This window comes from Camellia sinensis, chromosome 9 (genome assembly GCF_055761805.1).
Source record: "Camellia sinensis isolate YWXY chromosome 9, ASM5576180v1, whole genome shotgun sequence".
In the NCBI taxonomy this organism is placed as follows: domain Eukaryota; kingdom Viridiplantae; phylum Streptophyta; class Magnoliopsida; order Ericales; family Theaceae; genus Camellia; species Camellia sinensis.
In genome coordinates, this window is record NC_138969.1 from 71,634,066 (window position 1) to 71,659,170 (window position 25,105).

Here is a 25,105-nt window from a genome sequence, read left to right on the forward strand (position 1 = left end):
GATACAATTTTTTTAAAAAAATAAATGAAATATAATTTTTTTTGTTTAAACTCTGTAAATTCCTATCTAAATTTGTGATTCAAACATATTCTAAAAAGTCAAAGAAATTGTGTTATTTATTTTATTGTGAACAATAAATAAGAGATAATTTCCACACAGCAAATTTGAATTTACAGTCCCTATATATAGAGAGTCAATAATTACTGGAAGCACAACCTTTCATGAAAATTCATGACTTCTCATAAAAAAATACTCTCATAAAAAGTTCTCAACTTTTTAACCTTTTGAAATAAAATGACATTTACTTTGGGGAAGTTGGAATAGCCGACTCGAAGGTCTAGTCCGGTCCATGTTGGATTTGTCTCGATAATTCAAATCGTTAAATATATAAGGTTCGTTGAGTATTTTATTTTTATAAAAAATGACATTGATCATATATCAATAGTCACTTGATTAGATCACATTTATATCAACAATTTATTTTTAAAACTATACTTACCGCTGACACAAATTTAATCTGATCAAGTGACTATTAATATCTAATCAATGTAATTTTTAAAAAGATAAAACATTCGACGACCCTTACACATTGAACTATTTGAATTATGAATATGAGCTTCGTAGTAGGCCAACGAAGGCCCAATAGTAGCTCCAGTCCGAAGAGAAGCCACTGCCTTTAATTTTACAATCCATCCATAAAATGCAACCGAAGGCAGCAAGTAATTGAAGTTTGAAAGCAAGTACCTTCTACAAATAACATTAAAGTCACACTTGATTTGCAAATATATAAGAAGGTAGTTTAGTTTACTCATTTAACAAGATAAGTTGACCTTTCGCTTAAAAGACAAAATAATTTTGCATATCCAGATTAAAAGAGTTCAATGATAAGTTATCAGGAGAATTATCTGACAGTGATGATAGTGAAATTTTTTTTACAAATCAATAAAAAAAAATTATAATATTAATTATTAATATTTATAATATATTTTATATTTTTTATAAATATTTTTTGATTGACCCATGTCAATGTAATTCCCCCCAAGTTATCTTAACACAAAATCTGAACCAACTACGGAAAATATTATCCATAAATTAAACTTGGCCTAAATGCTAAACCCATGTTTGAGATGAGCTAATTTAGCTTGGCTTTTTGGCCATAACTTGGTTAAAAAAATTGTGTTTAAGATAAATTTTGACTTTTTTTGTAGTTGATTTGATAGTTGTGAGAGAAAAAATAAAACGATTATGGTTTGAATGTGATATTTTATCTTATTAGTTAAATTAGCCAATTTTATCTTTATTAGCTAATTTAGCCAAAGTTTCATGCCAAATGAATCCTTTGATCTCTTCCAACACCTTTGATTAATATGGATCAATACTGGACACATTACATATAACATAAACACACTACCATCTGTGGTGTACACTTCTAAAAAGACACATACTGTAGTATTCTATCGTAACATACGTATCACAAACATAATGATCCATAAGAAACACCACAAGTGGTCGTAACTTTTTTCACCAAAATCATTCATGGCATTTATATCACATTGTTCATAATAAAATCATCGTAATTCATAACATAAACGCAATGATTCGTAACTTTCACTTCAGCAGGACATACCATAGATTCGTCATTCGTAACTTTCACTACAAAATGACATAATGCACTATAAGCATTCATAACTTTCACTAAATTTTTTTTTTAAACTTTCTTAGAGTGTACCCTTTTAAGGGATGCACACCATAGATTTCTCCGAAATACAAAGATCAAATTACAGAACCACACCACACAAGTAACACACACGAATCCAAAAAGGAGAAGAAAAAAAAAATCATGTGCATCAAATTACATTACTTCAGTGAAAGAACAATTCAAAACCAAATCATACCTATATACAGAACAAGCATAGGCCAAACCAACCAGCTCCGTTTCATGGCTTGCACCAGAAAATTTATCCAAAAATTGGTATTACTCCACAAGCTAGTTCAACCTTTCTTCAAAATCAAATCAATAGTCTAAAATCAACTACCATCCATTGTCTCAAAATCAGCACTTAACCATCCATGGCCTGAAAATCAAGGACTATGTGAACAAAAAGAAATTAAAAAAAATAAATAATTCAAATTATTAACAGAGCTACAAATTCTGGACATCTGATAGAAGTTAGCAAACTTTGTTTTTTCTCTCCAAATAATATTAGAAGGAACTAAAATCCAAGCACAAATAGGCAACGGAAAGTGACGTAAATGTGATCCTGTTTTCATTCTCCCATTAGCGCCAGCCCGTGAAAGGTTTATCTTGTGCTAGCTTTGATTGACGGACAAAACTGGGAAGAATGTCGGAACTTTTAAGGACAAACTTTCAAATGCTTTCATCAAATTAATAACAGAAGAAAAAAAAAAAAAAAAATTGAAATCTCAAGACAATGGCCTTATCATGAACAACAATTTTAAATATTATTACATGTTATTGTGACCTAGCATCTTCTACTCTCTCTTTTTTTTTTTAATCTCAATATCATCACCTCTTCATTCTTTTCCCCTTCCAGATATGACTTTACATGTTAATTGCTTCTGGAAAACCAAGCTGCAGATATTTACAATTTACAAATACCACATGTTCTGACTCAGATGATTGAGGTCTTAGACATAAGGTGAATCAAGACATCCAGGTGAGCCTGGTGGGCCATATGCTACCTTCCCGACATTAGATTGACTAGACCCTGGTTTTCATAAAACGATCCAACATCCCAATCCTCGGTTGAAGATGAAAGTGTCATTAGTGCAACCACAATTGACCTCATGCTCGGCCTCAGTTGAGGATTTTCCTGTGTACAAGCTCTGGCAAGATGGGCAATCTGCAACCGAAAAAAGCCACCATAGTTTTGTAAAGATTACGAGCAGTTGTCAAAAACTTGCACTAGATGGAATATGTTTTCACCTTGCAGACTGAGTCAAGAGGGTAGTCATCACCAAGCCTAGGGTCAACCAGCTTTTGTAAATCTTGTTTAGGATCAGGCTGCTTAAGAGTGTCCTCAAACTGTATAACATCGATAAAGCAAAATTAAAATTAGTTCTTGTAGATTTTATTCGAGGTGTTACTAATTAAGAGTTGAGCGAGGACACAAGATTTACCAAAGCAACAAGTCCCGTTGATTCAGTAACAACTTCATTAGTCTTGACAATGGCTTCCTTAGCAGATATTAGTTCATAAAGGACAACTCCAAAAGCATATACATCTATCTTGGGAGAAACATCACCATACTGAGCATACCTGCATCCAACACCAAAACAACTTGAAACTTTGTGTTCAACACATAGAGATATCTAAGACAGATAAAATCAAGTATGGCACATGATCCCTAGTAGGTTGTTCAGGATGTAGCCATCCTTGCAGCAAGTAATCCAGGTATAAACGACCTGTTTGTTGCAGCTTCTTGCAAGTTGAAAGTTGGTAATCAGAAAGCGGGAGCAAAAAACACCCCTTCCTTTGCTTCTTCATGATCAATTTTTTTCAGCTTTTTAAAGTTATTTTTGACTCGTAAGTAGTAAACACAAGCTGCACCAAACAGTATGATACAAATTTCTAAAATAAAAATGAAGATATAAGTAGAGCCCCATAAGTAGGGATGTAATTGGTTCGGTACGGTCGGTATTTAGGTAAAAACTTTCACCGAACCGATAATGTCGGTTTTATCATTTTGAGCACAGATAGAGTCCGCTTCTCCCATCAAACCGCATGAAACCGAACCGATTGAGATGATTCAATTCGGTGCAGTTTAATCAGTCTAGGATCTTTCAAACTTGAGCCACTTTTTAATATAGTTACTGATTTATATAAAAATATTAGTTATTTGTTTACCACTTCAAACATATTCAATCCATTCATTTAATAAATACTTTTCAATTTCTAAATTAACAAAAATACAAACAAAAAAAAAAAAGTTCAAAAATACTAAGGTTTCAAGAATAATGAGTTAAATTCAAAATTATATATAATAAAAGTTTACAAACTTCGGTTATAGAGATGAGAAGGTTAATAAAAAAACCTCATAGACTAATTCTTATTAAAAAACAGAACTGTGGGAGCCAGAAATATATATATATATATATATATCAACTTATTAGCCTAATCCAAACAAGGCCTGACAATAGACCCAGCCCAAACAAGGAAGTCCATAGGACAAATAGCACACCCCCCATCTATAAAAGGAGGGCACCTCATGAATATAGGTATGCCTTATCTCTCTCTAGAACAGAACACACTCTTCATTTCTATATCTTCTTTCTTTCATTCAAGTGACTAACTTCACCATCGGAGTGTCTCTGGCCGGCAACCTTGGTTGGGTGGCGCCAACTATGTTCATCTTTGCAAATCTACAGGAGCTAAGCTCATCTCTTCATTAGATCTCTTCAACAATCCATGTAAGAGGATTTTTCTAGGTCTCACAATTGACACTGTCTATGGAAATCGTCTAAGAGAGTTCAACGAAGTAAATGGCAAATATGTTATTGTAAGTAAAACTTCAACAACACTGTGATGGTGATCTGTCTTCTCTTTGATTAAACTTATTTTTAAAATTATTTTCAAATGGATTCTTGAATTGTATATACATATGTGTCTGCTTACAAACTCTGTTGAAACTTTTGTTTATGGTGAATGTTGATAGAAAAGTTTTAAAACATAACAAAATTTATGGGCCTACTTTTGCATCTCCATTTTCTCTCTCTACAAATGGGTTTCACACTTTTCTTGAAGAAAGCATATTTTCAGCTATTCAACAATGTTGCTTAGCCAAACTCAATTTATTTATTCTTTCTCTCAAAGCTCATTTTACAATTGATTTTTGACATACATACATGTACCTATACTAGCAATTTTTATAGAATCCAAAGTTGGGTCTTTACTTTCTCTCTAAAAGTCCTTTGGCCAGCAAGACAGTGCAGGTTGTCGACAAAAAAGTGGAAGTGTCCAAATGGCTGGTTTGTTTACTGAGACGTTGGGCCAAACTGTCCTCTCGGCGGAACCAACATGAGAAGTAACTGAAAGACCCATTTAACTCAGCACAACGTCAACTTGGTTTTTCAACAACTCTTCCAAAACCTGTTTGGCCAAAGTTTACGGCTGATAATAAAAATAATAACTTGCAAGCTGAGCATTGTTGGCAACAATTGCATACAAATTAAGAAATTACCATTTGAGAATAAGGCAACTACTCTGGAACCGAACAAAAACAAAACTGATCTTGGGCATGATATAACGAGCATTTATTCGATTTGCCTCACAACAACCGTACCTCTTTATTGGGTTGTCCGTCAACTCTCTTGTTATTCTAAATCTCATTTCTTGAAGCTATCTCCATATGTATACAAATATATATATATATATATATATATGTGTGTGTGTGTGCATCGACACTAATATTTGCATGGATTAGTGACTAGCTTCATTACTCGGCCACACATAAGTCATTCGGCCACCACCTTGTTCAATTCGCACAGCCGCTCGACCGTTTTTGGACGCTTGGCACCACACTCCATCGCCACGCTCATCGGTGCAATTGTTCGTTTGGGATATGGGTTGATTTTTTGGCTATTTTAGCCTGGGCTAAAAAGCCTCGTTTGGGTTTTGACTTTTTTTACTTTTGTAAGAGAAAAAATGAAATGATTATAGTTTGGATGTGACATTTTGTCTTATTAGGCTAAAAAATCTATTTTGTCCTTTTGTGGCTATTTTAGCTAAAAAGCCCCATTTTAGCTTATGCCAAACGAAGGCTATAATCATGTTGGCTACAATCACAGCCCCAAGTGTTGCCGACCAAGCTCTCGGCAAAGTCACATTATAACGGAGACGGATCCAGGTGTTTTGGCGCCAATTACTCGGCACACAACTCAAGTTCCTTGGCTTTCCAATCAGTTGGGTTTCCACTAGAATCACAAGTTTTTCAACAAAAGTTGTTCGGCAAACCAACAATGGAGCTGTTCGGCAATCCAACAAGGCTGTTCGACAGCTCTTCAACCCTTCTCGGCATCACTGCAGCTCATCCAAGCTGCCCATCGTTACAACACAACTTGGCATCTCTGCAACCCAGCCTAGTGGCGGCGCAACTTGCAGCAGGCTACTCGACATGTCCACGCATGGACCTTTGCACAACTCGGCAACCATTCCGTGTTAATCGATCGTTTAATGACAACCTCAGCACCCATTTATCAATTCGGTACTCAAACCATGTCTTACCGATGTCTGAACTATAATTCCGAGATGGCGACAACACCAAACAAGTGCCACTGAGTGCATGTAGAACTAGCGCTCATCCCATCCGCTCAACTACACTAAGACTCTTCGGTAGAACCACATAGGTAGCTCGGCAATGTCTCCATCCAGCAAGACTTTTTTCTAAGCAATGGAATTATCCACTGATTATCAAATTCGCACAAAGCAACTTGTTATCTGACTCTCGGCCAAGGAAGCACGGGTGCGGGTGCGAGTATGGTACGGGTACGAGTGCGGGTACATCGATTCGGCAAAACTCAAAAAAAGTATGATACGGGTACGGCTGCGGTATGCCGACATTTTTTATTTTTTTTTAATATAATTATGGTTAAAGGATCCAATCTACAAATTAAAATTAAATATCCAAACTAAAAAGAGAACTACTCATTTTCCTATAATTTAAAACCATGAAGCGTTAAAAATAATATTTGTGAAATCTCTCACCTTGACATGTAATGAACTGTGAATTTGTGATCATAATTTATTTTTAAAATCTTTTTTTTTGCTCATCAATTTGCTATTTTTATAGGGTGAGACCAAAGAAATAATAGGAGACCAAAGAAAGATTTATAGTTAATTGCCAACAGTAAAGGAAAAAAAATTCTCAATTGGGGCAGGTTGTCAATTGTAATTTGCATAACACATAAAATTGCATCATTCCCAACCACTATTAATTGACTAATACAGTATCAATTTTTAATGTTTTGTGCATAAACTTTAAAAGTTTGTTATGATTAAAGATTTTATAAAGAAATTCTAGAAGGATCTGAAGCAAAAGTATAATGCATAGTCATACACAGAACTACCCTTTATAGGCCTTGTTTTTTTTTTTTTTTTGTTCAAATTGCTTTTTAAAAACATCAAAATCATTTGCTGATATGCTTATACAATTCATACAGACAGATAGGACAGCAGAGAAACATCAAAATTATTGATCTACAAGGGCACAAAAAAAATAAAAAATAAATAAATAATAATTGTTGATCTGCAAGGGCACAAAAAAGAAAGAAAGAAAAAAAAAAAAAAAAATTGGCCCTGGTGTACCCAAAACGTACCAACGCCGTACCCATGGCGTACCCACGTTGTACCCGAATAAACCAAACGTACCGGACCCTCTTTTGCCGTACCCGGTACCTGTGCCGCCGTACTGGTACGCGTACCCGCACCCGGTAAGTACCCGATACTCGTACGACACTATTTTTTGAGTACCCGTGCTTCATAGCTCTCAGCGCTACAACTCTGTCCTCAAGCTCGCCGGCAATGGTAACCATCACGAGCAATGCATACATTTTTAATCATGTCAGCTACAATGCCGAGAACCAAGTGTTTCGGCCAGCCAAAGCGTCGCTGACCGCATTTACGTGCCCATTTTCTCTCTCTAGAAATTGGGTCTACATTCTTCTTCATGCGAACAATTTTTCGGCAAGACCATAAGAATTTCTTGGCCTACTGGAGGGTTCATGTTGACTAGAGGAGTCTAGACTCACCGACTAGAAGAGCCTTACTAACTGACGGCCGCCGATAGTTGCGAAACAAACTAAATTTTTTGAAACCGATATTTTTCGAAGTTATCACATTCAAGTTTTGACTATACCCATTTGAAGTACTCATTGTGACGAGTTCAATGCAACAAACCGCATCGAAATCGGAGCTAAAACAAACCCGTACAGGCCGGTCAAAGTTTGCCCAAACATTCACTAATTCGATAGAGAAGACAACCATGGCAAACAAAATAAATTATTGTGTGCATTGCGGCTACGTTTCATCCAGAAGGTTTCACACCAAGCCCATGCTTGAACCACAATCAAGTTCAAATACATAACTTGCAGAATACAAACACAAGGACTTGTTGTGGCAAAGTGGTTTGGTCTTATTCCTCTTGCACAAAAGCGAGGGTTCAAGTCTCGCCAACAACTTTACCTGTGTATTTTTTGCCCAAACCACTAGGCTGAGCCGAGCCAAGCCACCAAGCCAAACCACTGACGTCACCAAGCCACTGACTCCAGCAAATATGGGCCGTTATCCAGTGCCTCGCGAAGCACCATTCTCAACCGATCTGAGCCCTCAAATCCATTTTGGCACAAACTACACCATCAGGAGTCCGATTACAATGATCCAATAGTCGTTTCCAACTATTTAGAGCCTTCTAAACACATCCGTATGGTCTAATTTTGCAAATTCCATACCAACCATTTGTAGATTTTTTATGCTATGCTACATATCCATCACAACTCCAACAACATTATTGTTGCAGCCTTGCCTGGAGTTTGATCAATGCTGAATTCAACAACTACAACATATTTGGCGACTTCCCGCCAATATTACAGCTAGAATCATTCGTCACCAAAGCCAAACCTGCTCCAAAACATTGCAGACTGATCCTTGGCAATCTCGGCACGAATCCATTATGAACTCCTTCTGAATAACACCTGTCATTCCAAAGCATTGGGGGAAGGAATCCGCTTCACCAATTTGTTCTCGGCTTACTCCTTGGCACTTTTGGCCAGAGTCCAATCTGAATTCCTTCCGAATAACGACTGTCATTCGCAAGCAATGGGGCAAATATATGGACAACACAGCAACTTAAAACACCTGCTTCAATCTGCTTCCAATATCCATTGTACAATGGAGCAATGCTATTTTTTATCATTTGGTACAGGCAATCAATGACATAGGATGAACTACTTAAAAGCCTTGCAATGTCTGAAATTGATTGCCACTAACAATCAACAAAAGCCTCCGAATACGGAGCAATCTTTATGCTTGGCACGGAGTGCCATCAGCAAAAGACTCCAAATACGGAGCAATCTTCGTGCTCGACACGGAGCGTTATCAGCAAAAGCCTCCATCTACAGAGCAATCTTCGTGCTTGGCACAGAATGCCATCGACAAAAGCCTCCGAATTTGGAGCACTCTCCGTGCTTGGCACGAAGTGCCATCGACGAAAGCCTCTGAATTTGGAGTGCCCTTCGTGCTCATCACAAAGCGCCATCAGCAAAAGCCTCTGAATTCAGTGCAAAACATACATACAGTTATACATACATTTGTGCATACATTCAAGCATACATGCATTCATACAGTCATTCATTTATCCAAAGTGTTCTTTATCAAGAAACCTAACATCTATTTGAACAATGTGGCTCGGCAATAAAAACTCTCATTCCTTCTACCGCAAACAATGAAAGTTTTGGGACATTTGTGGGAGCCAGGAAAAAAAATATATATATCAGCTTATTGGGCTAACCCAAACAAGGCCTGACAATGGGCCCAGCCCAAACAAGGAAGCCTATGGGACAAATATCACACCCTCCATCTATAAAAGGAGAACACCCCATGAATATAGGTATGCCTCATCTCCCTCTAGAACAAAACACACTCTTCATTTCTATACCTTCTTTCTTTCATTCAAGTGACTAACTTCACCATTGGAGTGTCCTCGGCCGGCAACCCCAATTGGGTGGTGCCGACTATGTTCATCTTTGCAGATCTACAGGGGTTAAGCTCATCTCTTCGTTGAATCTCTTCAACAATCCATGTGAGAGGATTTTTCTGGGTCTCACAAGAGCAAATATAGGTGGTTTGATCTGGTTCAATCGGTTTAGTCAGTTTTTCCAGTCCATAAGTTGTGCACCAAACAGGACCAAAGTTATTTTGGAGCAATTGGAAACCTATCATACTAATTCTTCTATTTGAAGTGCGACACAGAGGTCTTGTTTGACATAAAAAATTTTGTTAGAATTTACCATTCCCACTCACCTACTACACTCCACCTACCACCAATTTACCCTCACCTACTCCTCACCTACTACCCAAACCCTCTCCTATATAATGCCACTCTGATTTGTAATACAATACATATAGATCAATCAATAATACAATTCTCTATTTCTCTTTATACATTAAATTTCTACATGGTATCAGAGCAGGTTTAGAACCTAATATTTTTCGCTTCACCGGCGGGCGGCAACCTCACCTTAGCCGTCCGCCGGACCTTAATCTATTCCGTTTCTTTTCTACACATTCTGAACATTGACAAAGGTGACGACACGGCAACACTTGTTTTTCTTTGTGAATGTTCCCGCCATGTGCTTGTTTTTTCATTTTAGCTACCACCTGCCAATTTGAATTTATGTTGATAGAAACTTGCTTCCAGTGGAGAGCTCCTTTCCTGGTGCGTTTAAGAAGCTCGCCCCCTTTAGAAACAAAGTTCAATGCTATTGAGACATTTGCTTCTTCAACCTGTTCGTCAGTCAGGGATATACTTGTAGCTCCATACCCCTTTTTCCAGCCATGCCTTCAGTGTGGCAGCCCCTCTCAGTGATTGGGAACGCAGCATGCGCTGGTTTGGCAGTGATGATAGTGATTCTGTCTACTGGTTGCAACCATGAAACAAGAAGAGAATATTCCAAATGGATCTGGAAGCTAAGCCTGACCATTAGCATCAACATCTTGTGTCTAAAGTACACAAACTGATTTTCTCTCTTCTCTCTCTCAGCAAACCCAGCACAAATGGAGAGGGGCTACGAACCTCTCTCTCTCTCTATGCACTGACTCTCTCTTTTTTTTTCGGAAGCTTTGAGTTTTGAAAGGTAAAGACACACTAGACCCACTCACTTCCTTTTCTTATGAGGAGAACATTTTTAATATCTTTACTCACCCAACATGGATACCACTCACTTTCTTTTTAATATCTTTACTCACCCAACTTTTGTCCCCCTCTTTTCTTATTTCTTTATCATCACACCAGACACCAATTTTTGTCCCCCTCTTTTCATTTCTTTTTATTTTTATATTATTCACCCACCTCTGCTTTTTTCAACTCTTTATTTTATTTTATTTCATTTCCCACACTGATGTTTTTCATATAATCCATCTACCAATTCTTTTTATCTATTTTCTTTATCTCTTGTTTTCTTTCCTTTTATTTTTATTTTTACACAAAAAAAAAAAAAAAAAAAACCGGAAGAAGACGAAACTGCACACCAAACTCATTTTATTCATATCAAGGGATCAACCCCGATCACAATTTTACACCAAAAAAAAAAAAAAAAAAAAAATAGAACAACCACATCCACAGGCAGGATTTTCTTCTCTACTTTGCTGCAGGTCTTTTCTTCTTGCCTCCGTCCTGGGCGGCCCTTGACGGTGTTGCCTCCGTGTTTCCCACTCCACTGGGCACGATCACTCCACCCTGCTCCTCCACTGCAGCATATGGCGGCCCTCCAAATCGGAACATCACGGTGGCCTTCCGCTTCAGCTCCTTGTTTTCTGCCCTTAGCACGCTTATCTCTGCTCGCGCATCCTTATACATGCGTTGGAGCAGAGCCAGCTGGGAGTTTACATGCTGCACCTCATTTGTTCTACTCTGCAGCCGGTTCGACGAATTTGTGACCGCCGTCATGCTTTCCACACATGCCTTCAGAGTATACTGATTGGCCTCCACATCCGACTGCACTGCCATTCTTTGCTCCACCGACCGCATCGGAAAGTTCAACGGAGCAAACTCCGGGGCGCTTGGTTGAGTTTCCAGTGCCACCGCACCAGTTCTCTCTCTCGTTGACTCGTTGAGGTCGGGAAAGAGGGTGAGCAGCCCGCGGGAAGACGATGAAGCCATTTTCTAGGCACCAGAGTGTTACACAGTATCTCTCTCAGAATTCTCTCTCAGAAAACAGAGTGTTACAGAATCTCTCTCAGAAATCTCTCTCAGAATATCTCTCGCAGGTTTTTTGCCTCAGCCTCAGCCTCTGTCTTATAGCCGAGGCAGCCACGCGCATCGCGCGCCTCTTACCACCAGCCGACAAACGGGCACGCAAGCCAAGGCGCCCACGTGCCTCGCCATCATGTCCGGCACACCTTTTGATGAATTGGGCACGCCTTTTGATGGCACGCCTTTTGACAAAATTGGGCACACCTTTTGAGGGTGCCACTTTTCCAAGGGTCCGACAAGACTCTATAAACTGTCCCGACATTTGATACCGGTTAGCTTTTTCAAGGGTCCGACAAGACTCTGTAAACTGTCCCGACATTGATTCCGGTTAGTTTCTACAAGGGTCCGACAAGACTCTGTAAACTGTCCCGACATTGATTCCGGTTAGTTTGTACAAGGGTCCAGCAAGACTCCGTAAACTGTCACAACAACTGTCACAACATTGTCTGCTACAACGGTCCGACATGACCCCATAAACTGTCTTCTACAACGGTCCGACATGACCCCACATACAGTGTCCTCTACAACGTTATGACACCACCATATAGTGTCCTCTACACCGTTATGACACCACCATCCAGTGTCCTCTACCACGTTATGACACAACCATCCAGTGTCCTCTACCACGTTATGGCACCATCTTTCAGTGTCTTCACCAACGGTCTGACACGACCATACAGTGTCTCCTATCTTTTTTTTTATTTCTTTTTATGTATTTTCTTGTTTTGTTCCTCTCTCCAAACTCAAGTTGGTTAGTTTCTATCCTCCTTGAGTTTGCGGGGGGCTGTTAGAATTTACCATTCCCACTCACCTACTACACTCCACCTACCACCAATTTACCCTCACCTACTCCTCACCTACTACCCAAACCCTCTCCTATATAATGCCACTCTGATTTGTAATACAATACATATAGATCAATCAATAATACAATTCTCTATTTCTCTTTATACATTAAATTTCTACAAATTTAAATATGACAGCATTGATAAGTTATGAACTATGGAACTAGACAAAAAAACAGTTAGTTTCATGAGCCCGGGAAATATAATCCATTCATGTGTAAGAAAAAAGATAACTTTGCTATTAGCTTTCGTTTTCTTTTTCCAATAATCATTTTACGTTGCAAAGCACAGGTCAACAAGATAACAAAGGGATATGAGGGTTAAAAAAATTCTAAGCCACAAGTTAAATCACTAAATGTAATTGCCTCAAAATTTTCCAAGTCAATCTTTTTCTGGCAAACTAATCACCCAACTCAACAACAAACTTGTAGTTCATTAACATTAGCTCTGTCTTTGCACTTTCAATGGAGCTGTCCAGTTTCCTCAACCATCACTTACCACCATGACTAATCAGATCCACAACCACAAATTCTTCCCTAGAATATGAACTCTCAACCACAGCTCTCATTAAAAAAGGGAGTAATAAAAAGACAATCAATTGCGTGCTAATTACTAACATTAGAAGGCAATCAACTATGTGGTGTGTCATCCTAAATGATTGCCATTTATGATGATCCCTAACACATTATAGCTCCCCTACTTTAATAGTTCTTTCCTACAGGTGACTCTCCATATACTAATAAACCAAACAAAAATCTATTTTGAAAGGTGTTTCATTTACATTTTTTTTTTCCTGCTTCTCACAGACAACCATAACTTGCCTTGAACAGTGAAGCATTTCTTTGGATTATGTAGCTCTATCACCATTCTCGTCACAAAAATTTACACAAGCAGAGTTGCCTTTTGCACCATGAGCAAAGGCAAGTTTGACAACACAAGAGCATGAGAGGTTCACTATAATTCTTCCTATGAATGTATAGCACAATTTAAATGATATTATTAACTCATTGTGAAAAATGAGGAAGCAGCAAGATGAACTAATCTCACTCTGGAGGCATGTATCCAAAAGTACCCACAAGACGGGTGTGCAATGAAGTACTCCCAACTTCGGTCAGTTTTGCCAGCCCAAAATCTGCAACCTGTATGTAGTATATACAGCAATTTAAACTACTTGAAATAATAAATGTTCACAATCACAATCCACCAAACTAGTAAAGGCATTTTCACAACCTTTGCATGGAAGTTTTTGTCTATCAAAATATTTGCTGATTTAATATCACGATGAATATAGACAGGGACAGTATGCTCATGGATGTATTCGAGTCCTCTAGCTGAATCAAGGGCAATTTGCACCCTAGTAGACCATGGCAATGGGTCCCTACCTGAAAGCAACATAAGTTATACAATCATAAAACAGACTGCAGTACTAAGGGATAGAATTCACACTTCATGGATGCATAAGCATTTTCACCTAAACCACGCAGATGTTGACTTAAGTTGCCATTCTCAATGAATTCATAGACTAAAAATAATGAGCCCTCCACACAGTAACCTATTAAGCGCACCTGCATTGAATTTTCAATAATATTAGTAACACAAACTCAAGAAAAAATCAACAACTAAACCACTTCAAGAATGATGTAGAACTTCTATACGGTCGCCGTAACGGTGGCGGTGACGCGGTTGTGGTTGTGGGGTGTAAAGGCCGTAGTGTAGCGGTTGTGGTAACCGAAACTGTGAATTTTTTTATTTTTCACACAATTTGAAAAAAACTTATCGATACGCATATTTTTTTTCCATGATCATATTTATTGAATTAAAAATAAATATTGATCAATATATATAAATTTTTAAGTATGATCTAATATATTTCATATTTTTAAATCACTATAAACTGAGTTTTTTACATTTTATTTTAATAATTAATGACTTTATATTTTACAAAAAATTAATCACTAACTATTATATATAAGATAAATAATGACAAAAGTAAGAGAATAAATAAGAGCCTAAATATATATATATATATATACATACATATTTTAACCAAGCCAAATAGATAATGACCACACTTATTATTATTATTATTATTTTCAAACAATATATAGATAGACATACACAAACAAAATGGTTTAGTGATAGCAGCTGAATAGAATAGCATAGGTCTTATAGTTTCAACAAATCAATAACATGTTCTTCATCTTCTCTCTTCTCTCTCTCTCTCTCTCTCTATCTCTTGCTCCTCTATTTTCTCTTTATCTTCCCTCTTCTCTCTATCCCTCTTCTCCCATTTTCAGCTTTTTTTTGTGTGTTTTTTCGAAAGAAACAGTTTGGAACCGTTACGTAATGGTGCGTAACAGGCCGTTACGACTGTTACGGCACCGTTACGACCGCTATGGCAGCCACTATGGCCGACACACCTGTGAATCTCAATCACACTGCAAAAGCGGCCGTAACGGGTGGCGGTAACCGCCAAAACCGTTACGTAACGGCGGTACGTAACGGTTGCGGCCGCTTTTTAAAACCTTGTGTAGAAGTAAACACCTCAAAAGTTTTATAATCACAGAAATACAAATCAAATGTTTTGTTTAATTATCATGTTATAGCCCCAAAAACCGAATGCATCTCACATTAGAAGGCTTGATTGGTAAATTTCAGCAAAAGGGAAAAAGTTCCTCCCCAAAAATATTGTATATTTTCCCCCCAAAAATATTGCATACTTATCTTTGCCTAACACATAATTCAAAATCCTATTCAACAGCTTATTAGCTTAATGTTAAAATTCATCTACTCTCCACCTACTTCACCCACTTAAACCTACTCCACTAAACCTAACCCACTACACCACTACCACCTCACCTACTCCACTAAACCTAACCCACTACACCACTACCACTTCCACTTCACCTACTCCTTACCTACTACACACTCACCCTCTTCTATATATAGGAATCATGAATCATTGTAATAGATATCAATACATCAATCAATAATACAATCATTTCTCTTTATACATTAAATTTCTACATGGTATCAGAGCAAGGTTAAGAACTTAGTATTTTTTCGCTTCACCGGCGGGCGGCAACCTCGCCTTGGCCGCCCGCCGGACCTCAACCTAGTCCGTTAGAATTTTCTACACATACCTTCACTCTGCTTCACCACCTCGCCGAAACAAACCCAAAATCCCTCTGGGATATTTCGTCAAACACCATGTCTGCAACAATGATGGGCAAAACACACACCATGCAGGCGGGACACCCAGCATAGCCAGACAGACAGGCCAACCTCTTCTCTCTCGGGCTGGTTCTCTCCTTCCATACACCTCACCACCACATTCTGTTGCATGGAAGATGAATGCACAAGGCTGCTCATAATGGACCATTCATAACAAATACAGCAGCAACAGCAGCAAGAGATATACTCAACACCAGATTTGCATTCGCTTCAAGGCCTTGTAGAATGTAGTCCCAAGTAAATTCTAATCCTCTAGCACCCACCCAAAGGGGTGCCAACCGATGCAGAACCGAGTCGGCAAAAGCCCACCCAAGTCCTACCACTTGGAACTTATGATTTTGAGAGATGTTCCTGTGAGTCAACTGGGTCAATGCAAAGTAAAGCCCAGCAACGTCTATAAAGCCAATCAGAGCTTTCAATAGTTCCTGATATGGATCAAAGCTGTCATTTTCAGACACCTTAAGAAAGGTTGCCAGGCAAACAAGCTTCACTAATGCTGTTCCAAGATAAACAACAGCAGCTTTAACAGAAGTACCAAGAGTACCATAACTCCAATGGTGAAATTTTTGAGGGAACATCTGGAGAAAGCTGGATGCAGTTTTGGGGACAAGTTCATCGCGGCCGTTCACTGCGATAAGGAGATAATGTGAGATTCGGGCTGGTCATTTAAGTGGTGATTGCCACTACAAGCGAGAATTACTGCGTGGTTTTATGAAGATTCGAGGACATGAGCAAGACTGTGTGAGAAGAAGAGTTATGAAATCACTGATTGGTAACCCTTACTGCTGGCTGAAATGAGTTCGGCGGGTCACCTCGCCACGGGAGATTACACAGCTGCCGCTGTGAAAATTGCCGAGGAACATTCGGATTTTGTGATTGGATTCTCTCTCTCTCTCTCTCTCTCTACTCAAGGACCTCCACCAGGGTGACCACTTTCCAACCCATCATCCACCACCTTTTGCACATACCCATACCCCTTTTTATTTTTTAACCCAATCTTCACCCCAGCTGTCCACTTCCGTTGCTCCACTTTCTTTATTTTCTTTTATCTTTCTTTTTTCATTTTTAAAATAAAATAACAAAATCAAAAAAAAAAAAAAAAAAAAAAAAAAAAAACCATTGCAGGTTTTAACAAAACCGTGGGCCAAGAAACCCACGTGCACCAATCTTCTTTTTCCCTCACTCTCTCGTTTTGATTTTACTTCTATATAATTATTTCTTTCTTTTTTTTTATTTTTCTTTCACTTTATTTTTATTTTTATTTTTTTTCATTATTATTTCTGCTCCGTCTTATGTCATTCCAAAAAAAAAAAAAACTCGTTTTATTCATGCCGGGGATCAACCCCGATCAGAATTTTACACCCAAAACACAAAAAAAAAAAAAAAAAAAAAAAAAAAAAAAAAAACAAACAAACAAACAAACAAACAAACAAAACAACCACATCCACAGGTGGGATTTTTCTTCTCTACTCTGCCGCCGGTCTCTTCTTCTTGCCTATGTCCTGGACGGCCCTTGACGGTGTTGCCTCCGTGTTTCCCACGCCACCGAGCACGTTCACTCCCCGCTGCTCCTCCACTGCAGCATATGGCGGATCTCCAAATCGGAACATCACGGTGGCCTTCCGCTTCAGCTCCTTGTTTTCCGCTTTTAGCACACATATCTCTGCTCGCGCATCCGTATACATGCGCTGGAGCAAAGCTAGTTGGGCGTTTAACTGCTGCACCTCATTTGTCCTACTCTGAAGCCGGTGCGACAGGTTTGTGACCGCAGTCATGGTCTCCACGCATGACTTCAATGTATACTGATTGGCCTCAATATCTGTTTGTGCTGCCATTCTTTGCTCCACAGACCGCATAGGAAAGGTCAGCGGAGCAAACTCAGGGGCACTTGGTTGAGGTTCACGGGCAACCGCACCGGTTATCTCTCTTGTGGACTCGTTGAGGTCGGGAAAGAGAGTGAGCAGACCACGGGAAGAGGAGGCCATGTTCTGGGTAGCTGGACGGGAAGAAGAGGCCATGTTATGGTTGCTGAGTGTTTCAGAGATGGGTTGGTTACAGAGTGTTTACAGAGTGTTACCAGTGTATCTCTCTCAGCCCACGAAGAGTTTTTCAGAGGTTTCAGACTGGTTTGATTTCCACATGTTCTCTCAGCCTCCGCCTTCATTTATATAGCACATGACGAAGAGGCCGACACGCGCACTGTCGATCACGTGCATCGCCGCGTGTCTGGCGCGCCTTTTGATGGCACGTCTTTTTATGGATTGGGCACGCCTTTTGATGGCACGCCTTTTTATGGATTGGGCACGCCCTTTGATGGCACGCCTTTTGAAAGATTGGGCACACCTTTTGAGGGTGCGACTTTTTAAGGGTCCGACAAGACTCTGTAAACTGTCCCGACATTGATTCCGGTTAGCTCCTTTATGGGTCCGACAAGACTCTGTAAACTGTCCCGACATTGATTCCGGTTAGCTCCTTCAAGGGTCCGACAAGACTCTGTAAACTGTCCCGACATTGTCTGCTACAACGGTCCGACATGACCCCATAAACTGTATGACACCGCCATCCAGTGTCCTCTACACCGTTATGACACCACCATACAGTGTCCTCTACAACGTTATGACACCCCCATACAGTGTCCTCTACACCGTTATGACACCACCATACAGTGTCCTCTACACCGTTATGACACCACCATACAGTGTCATCTACATGGTTATGACACCCCCATACAGTGTCCTCTACAACGTTATGACACCACCATCCAGTGTCTTCACCAATGGTCTGACACGACCATACAGTGTCTCTTATCCTCTTTTATTTTTATGTATCTTCTTGTTTTGTTACTCTCTCCAAACTCAAGTTGGGTAGTTCCTATCCCCCTTGAGTTTGCGGGGGGCTGTTAAAATTCATCTACTCTCCACCTACTTCACCCACTTAAACCTACTCCACTAAACCTAACCCACTACACCACTACCACCTCACCTACTCCACTAAACCTAACCCACTACACCACTACCACTTCCACTTCACCTACTCCTTACCTACTACACACTCACCCTCTTCTATATATAGGAATCATGAATCATTGTAATAGATATCAATACATCAATCAATAATACAATCATTTCTCTTTATACATTAAATTTCTACACTTAAAAAATATGTTACTGAGTTAAAAAAATTAAAAAAAAAAAAAAAAAACCTTCTTTTGTCTAGCAATTCGAGTTCTAGAAGAAGCTGTAGAAAATGACGTAGTTAATAACACTAGAAAAGTAACCTAAACATTTCAGTACTATGAAAAGCAACAAATGAAAGAACAATACCAAGTTCAAGTGATGAACATGTGTTAAAACTTTCAGCTCAGCAAGGAATTCTTTTGATGCCTGCATATCCATCTTCTTAATTGCAGCTTTCTGTGACAGTAGTGCGAGGAAGGATTCAGCTATTCAATTTCTAGGAGAAAAATTACTATATCTAAATGGTTAAATTAAAAAATAAAAAATCCGAGAATGTAAGCCTTTATATCAAGATATAGATCAGTGGAGACAATGGCACATCATGAACAAAAAACAAAAGTAAAAGAAACAACTCAAACAATGACAGTCAAACACAAGTTAAAAGGGAAACAACAATTATTTGCACCACTGGCCAAGGTCCAAAGTACCATTTATCTGAAAGATAAAGGTAAAAGATGTTTTGAACCACTCAATCAGAGGATCAAGGAAGGACCTCCAATTCAGTTCTATTCCAATGTCATACTCTTCATGTTCAACTTACTTGAGAACCAACACCGAATAGGTTCATTCTAGGAAGAACAACGTGAAATGTCGCAAAGCAAGTAATATTCATATCGTTTAATGATACTTAAAAGGTATTTATTTCTTACAATCTTCAAAAAAATTTCAAAAAAAAAAAAAAAAAAAACAGACATTATAAATCAGTAAGCCAATTCATACTGGTATATGAACAGCACAGACAAACCTCGCCTCTTATCTCTGCATAGTAAACAGACCCAAAACCACCTTGGCCAATCTTATTAGCCAAGCTAAAGTCATCTGTAGCCTTGGCAAGCTCTTCATACGAGAACTCCACTGATTTGTCTACAGTGATACCCGTAAGCCCCAGGGAAACACCACCAACAAGAGGTCCTGATTTTGAAGTATTCTCCAAAGTACTTTCAGGGCCTGAATACACAAGAAAGAGAGAAAAATACTTGATACATGCAAAACATTATCAATAATGCAGCTTGGCATCCACATCACTTGAGCAAATAACTAATCAAGCACGCAAAACTACCTTACTATCTCACAAAACTATAGCGTTACATTGTAGATTTGTGCAAATTAGATAATGTCATCTATCAAAAACTTCAATTAATTGCACCCAATAAAGGATTCGACAAGCTAGAGAAACAGTCGCTCGAATCTTGAAAAAAACCATTACTTCAGATACATTTGGAAAAAGTATGACGGCAAGTAAAATCATTCTTCATTTTAATCTTTATATAATACTAATTCCATATATGAGTGCCTCAGACATCAGGCCACAGAGTCATCTACAGAAAAGTTCCTGTAGAACAAGACATATTCCATTCATAAAAAATTTTAATGATTAGGATCGTGAAAACAGGTGAATTATTAGCTCAGTAGCATAGCAGTCTTCATCAACATTAGGGTCCATTTCAAAATATTTCAATTTTCAAATTCAAGAACTCCTTTAGTTGAGGTTTATAATGGATATAACCCAAACAAACATTTGCAAACACAATGATTACCCTGCCCATGTGCATGTCTGTCAAACGCTTCTCTGAGAAGTGAACCCTTAACCACCTTATTCCTTCTGTAAAATCCAACATAGAAACCAATTGCCAAGAGCATTGCCCCAGCAACACCTGCAACAGTTATGCCAGCAATGACTCCACCTGTGATTCCTGCTTAAAAGGCCACCACACTGTAAGCTTATGGCAACATCAAAAAACATCTTGACACTTCCTATTTGACCTTGAAAAAAGATATGTTGAGATAAGCAACATTTAACAAATGGAAAATAAGAACCCACCACTACTTGAGCTGCAAAAAATAAAACAGGACAACAAGATAGAAATGTTAGTTAGAAACAAGGACAAAGGGAAACAATAAATAAAATAAAATAAAACAAGCCCAAAGATCACATCAAGGTGGCACAAGTTACCTTGACTTAAATGGAGGGTAAGTTCCATTTTGATCTGCATTAAATAGGAAAGGAAGTTATGAGTGGGGACTGGGAACTTAGCAAGGTCAATGCAGTTGCAATAAAACTGGAAAGATGACAAACATATCAATCAATTTGTATGTGCGTCTAAAATCAACCCTATCTTCTTGGTCAACTAAGGTACCAGTAGATAAAAATTTGAAAAGAAAAATTTGTCTGAACACAATCTAAAGTTGCTAAAATAACAATCTCATTTTCAACCAAATGAGACTACTACGTGCAGTAATCCAAGAAGTATCTTTGATTTTTTTTTTTTTTCCTTATAATATTTAATGGGTTATGTTAATGACAAACATTTTAACCATAGTTAGAATGCCAATGCAATTTTCAAATGTTTGTAAACATTTTTATCTATTTCTACACATTGTTTACACATTTCTATACAGTTTGTATTTGAATTAATAACAAACCAAAATACAAATCCTCTCTTTATTGTATGGAGATCTACATTCTATTATCAATAGTTATGAAAATTCAGATCACAAATTTTGATTTTAAATTACAGGCATGTATAAAGAAAACTTGTAATACTAATAGTAACATGTTAAAGGACAGTTACAATACCTATTGTATGTTAATTATAGGGGTCACACCCTCGCATCCAAATATCATAACTAAATCATTTTCAGTCATAACTTTTTAAAAAAAATAGTAAGGCATACCTAAAGACTTTTTGTATCACAACCAAAATAACAATCACACAATGAGTCGTGCACACCTAAAATGGGATGTGTATGGTAGAATTTTCCTAATTATACACCATAAGTTTTACACTTCGATAACATGTCGCCATTTCATTCGTGAAATAAACATTTCATTTCATGAAATGAAGAGAATCAAAATCCAGCCAACCATTATGGTGTCATTAGCATTTTCCATATTTAAGAACTTGCTTTCTAAGCCCACTCTTTTCCATTTTTCATTTTTGAATCACCTTGAAAATTATACTTATCTGTATGTCAATCTATAGAAGCATTGTTTAGTTTTATCTATTTTTCTAAAAATTGAGTTTTTTATTTTTCGTAATTTTTTTTTGTGAATTTTTAAAAATATTTTTCACTTAAAAAGTATAATATTTATTTAAAAAATGTTAAAAAATTCACCAAACAAAAAATACAAAAATTCAATAAATTTTAGTATTTTTTTTTTTATATTCAATAAGATTTTTGTACAAATTTTATACTTCATAAGTATCTCAAGATTTAGTAAATCTAAAAGTTTTTAAAAATGTATATATATTAATTAAAATATATTTAAAAAATCACTAAAAATACAAATTAAAAACCCTCCATAAGCATCTCCAATGCACTAGGCATATAATACTTGTTAGTTAAAATGCCTAGTGTGATTCATTTTTTTCAATTCCAACGCACTAGGCATATGGTTAGGCATTTTGGCTCAACTCATATTCACTAGCTACATGTAGCTAGCCTTCAACGCTAGGCAAAATGTATTCAATCATTAGGATCATTTCCCTCCATCTTTGTTGTTGACGTGGCATTCTATAAAATTAATAGTATTTGGATTAATAGCTAAAATAAAGAGTATGGTTGGAGTAAAAATATAAAACAGTTGATAGGCAAAATAAAATATATACTTTATGGTAATATTTAGATAGGTAAAATGCCTACTACCGTTGGAGATGCTCTAAACTCCAAACTAAAGAGTACTCTTTCCACCCCCAAAAAAAAAAAAAAAAAATTACCTTTCCCAGGAATAAAAACCAAACCAGTCCCACCACTGAAATCCGAATTGGGATTGAAATCCTTCAACAACTGTTGAGAAAGATTGAATTCAGCAGCAATTGCAGACAAATTCTGACCAAGACGAAGAGGATAACTTATAAAAAAACCCATAATCTTTCGACACACGACTATTCCCACACGAACAATTCACAACAACATTCACCATCGCTTTAACCGGAATCCGATTCGTATCATAGCCGTTAAATCTCTGCAACATCTCAACAGTAGTGAGACTCGCATAGTTCCTTTCGGCAATCAATTTGTAGGTGTCCTCCGATTGGACCTCGTAAACGAACTTGTGACCTAGAAACCCTAGTTCGCCAATGCAAGCACATGAGAAGGGGACATTGACTCTGGAATCGCGTTGAACAGAGTCTGTATTGGTGATTTGAGGATTGTAGATTTGGATTTGGGATGGTGAAGAGGAAAGTAATTTGGATATGTATGTGAGATTCGATCCGTCCCAAACGTAATACGAAGCTAATGCGTTGCATTGTTGTTGTTCACTACTGCATTTGGAATCTACTCCAATGGAAAAGAGGAAGATTATTACTATTAGCAACAAAATGACTAATGCTAATTCAACTTTGCTCTTTTCTTGATTCACCATTGTTGTGTGAAACTAAGGAAAGCAAAGAAAACCCTAGTGAAAACCCACTCATATGGGGTTCTTCTTCTTGCTTGTGTTTTGGGTCAGTAGAGTTGACCAACCAGTGGCCATCGTTCAACGTTGAGAAAACGAAGAAATAACTTTTTAACCCGCCGCTCTCCCGCCTAATTTCGTTATCATAATATTTTTAGCAATTGATTATGTTTAAATCATTGTATTAAAAATATAAAATATTGCTTTTGAAATTATAATGTTTATAATTTTTTTTAAAAGTAAGTTAATTATTAATATATGATCATTTTAATTTTTTGTATAAATATATATTTTTAATAAAATTTAAAAAGTAAACTATTTAAATTATCGAGATTAATCCAAAATAAGAATCAAGATTGTAGAATGATCTTAAGGTGATTTTTTAAATGGCTAATATTAATTCTATAAAATTTGTGGGTGCAAAAATACAAAGTTGAGGATACAATGATATTAATAATTACTAAAAAAACAAATTTCAATCATAGAAAAACTTTAAAATCATTGTACAAAAAATCACTCTAAAAGATTTGAATTTTTAAAATAAACCGACTAAGGCCAAACACTCTCACAAAGTACAGGATCAAATTAAGAAAATCCAATCCGATTAGATAAAATCTTAACTAAGTGAACTTTTAACCATACCAATTAGGGGTGGACGCAGGTCGGTTGCGGCCACGGAACTTTCAATCCGTCATCTGTCCACCAGATTGGCGGATTGGAGAAAATCAATCCACATCCGTCCGTCAATTCGACGGATGTGGATTAAGCGGATTAGCAGATTGGCAGATAGATACGAATCGATTTGGCGGTTTAAAATTTTATAAATTTTCAACATAATTCAACTTGTGCACTTCGTAAAAAAAAAAAAAGTTTTGCAATCAATGACTTAAAAAAGTATTATAATCACTGCATGCCTCATCCAAAGAAAGAAAGTTTGAAATTTTAGAATATTACAATCACTGCATGCCTCATTCACATATTACAATTACAGCATGTCTCATTCACATAAAGTATTACAATATGTGATTCTTAAAATATAAAAACAGTTCAAACCACCAAAATCATAAACAGAGCAGTAGTAGAGATTGTATGTCTCTATATTGTTATATCTCTATTTTTGAAAACAAAAAATCAACCAGCATATATCATCTATTTTTTTATATTACTTTTAGAGTTAGATTTAAAAACCAAACAATATAGATAAACAATACATTTATTTTTTTCAATTCAAAAAATATATTCTGGTTGAAAATCTTTTTCAACAGAATATTTAAACTCTTTTTCAATTGAAAATACAAATAGAATATCTAAATAAATTGAAAACACAAAGTCTTACAAATTAGTATGGGTGCTTACGGTTTAGCGGTTCAGTCGCGGCCAAATGAACCTCAAGTCCGGCAC

The 25,105-nt window shown here is 37.3% G+C and overlaps 1 protein-coding gene across 1 annotated transcript; it reads right to left on the reverse strand.

Annotated features, from left to right (window-relative positions):
• Positions 1–2,416: 2,416 nt before the first annotated feature.
• LOC114316727 (lysM domain receptor-like kinase 3) lies at positions 2,417–23,767 on the reverse strand. Its single transcript, XM_082887075.1, is given in 13 exon segments — positions 2,417–2,864; positions 2,948–3,046; positions 3,142–3,280; positions 13,880–13,971; positions 14,063–14,214; positions 14,304–14,397; positions 19,390–19,479; positions 20,048–20,250; positions 20,841–20,996; positions 21,125–21,135; positions 21,257–21,290; positions 23,022–23,172; positions 23,174–23,767. Coding segments are annotated over 13 exon segments (1,884 nt in total). The 5' UTR covers positions 23,672–23,767; the 3' UTR covers positions 2,417–2,699.
• Between the last annotated feature and the right edge of the window lie 1,338 nt (positions 23,768–25,105).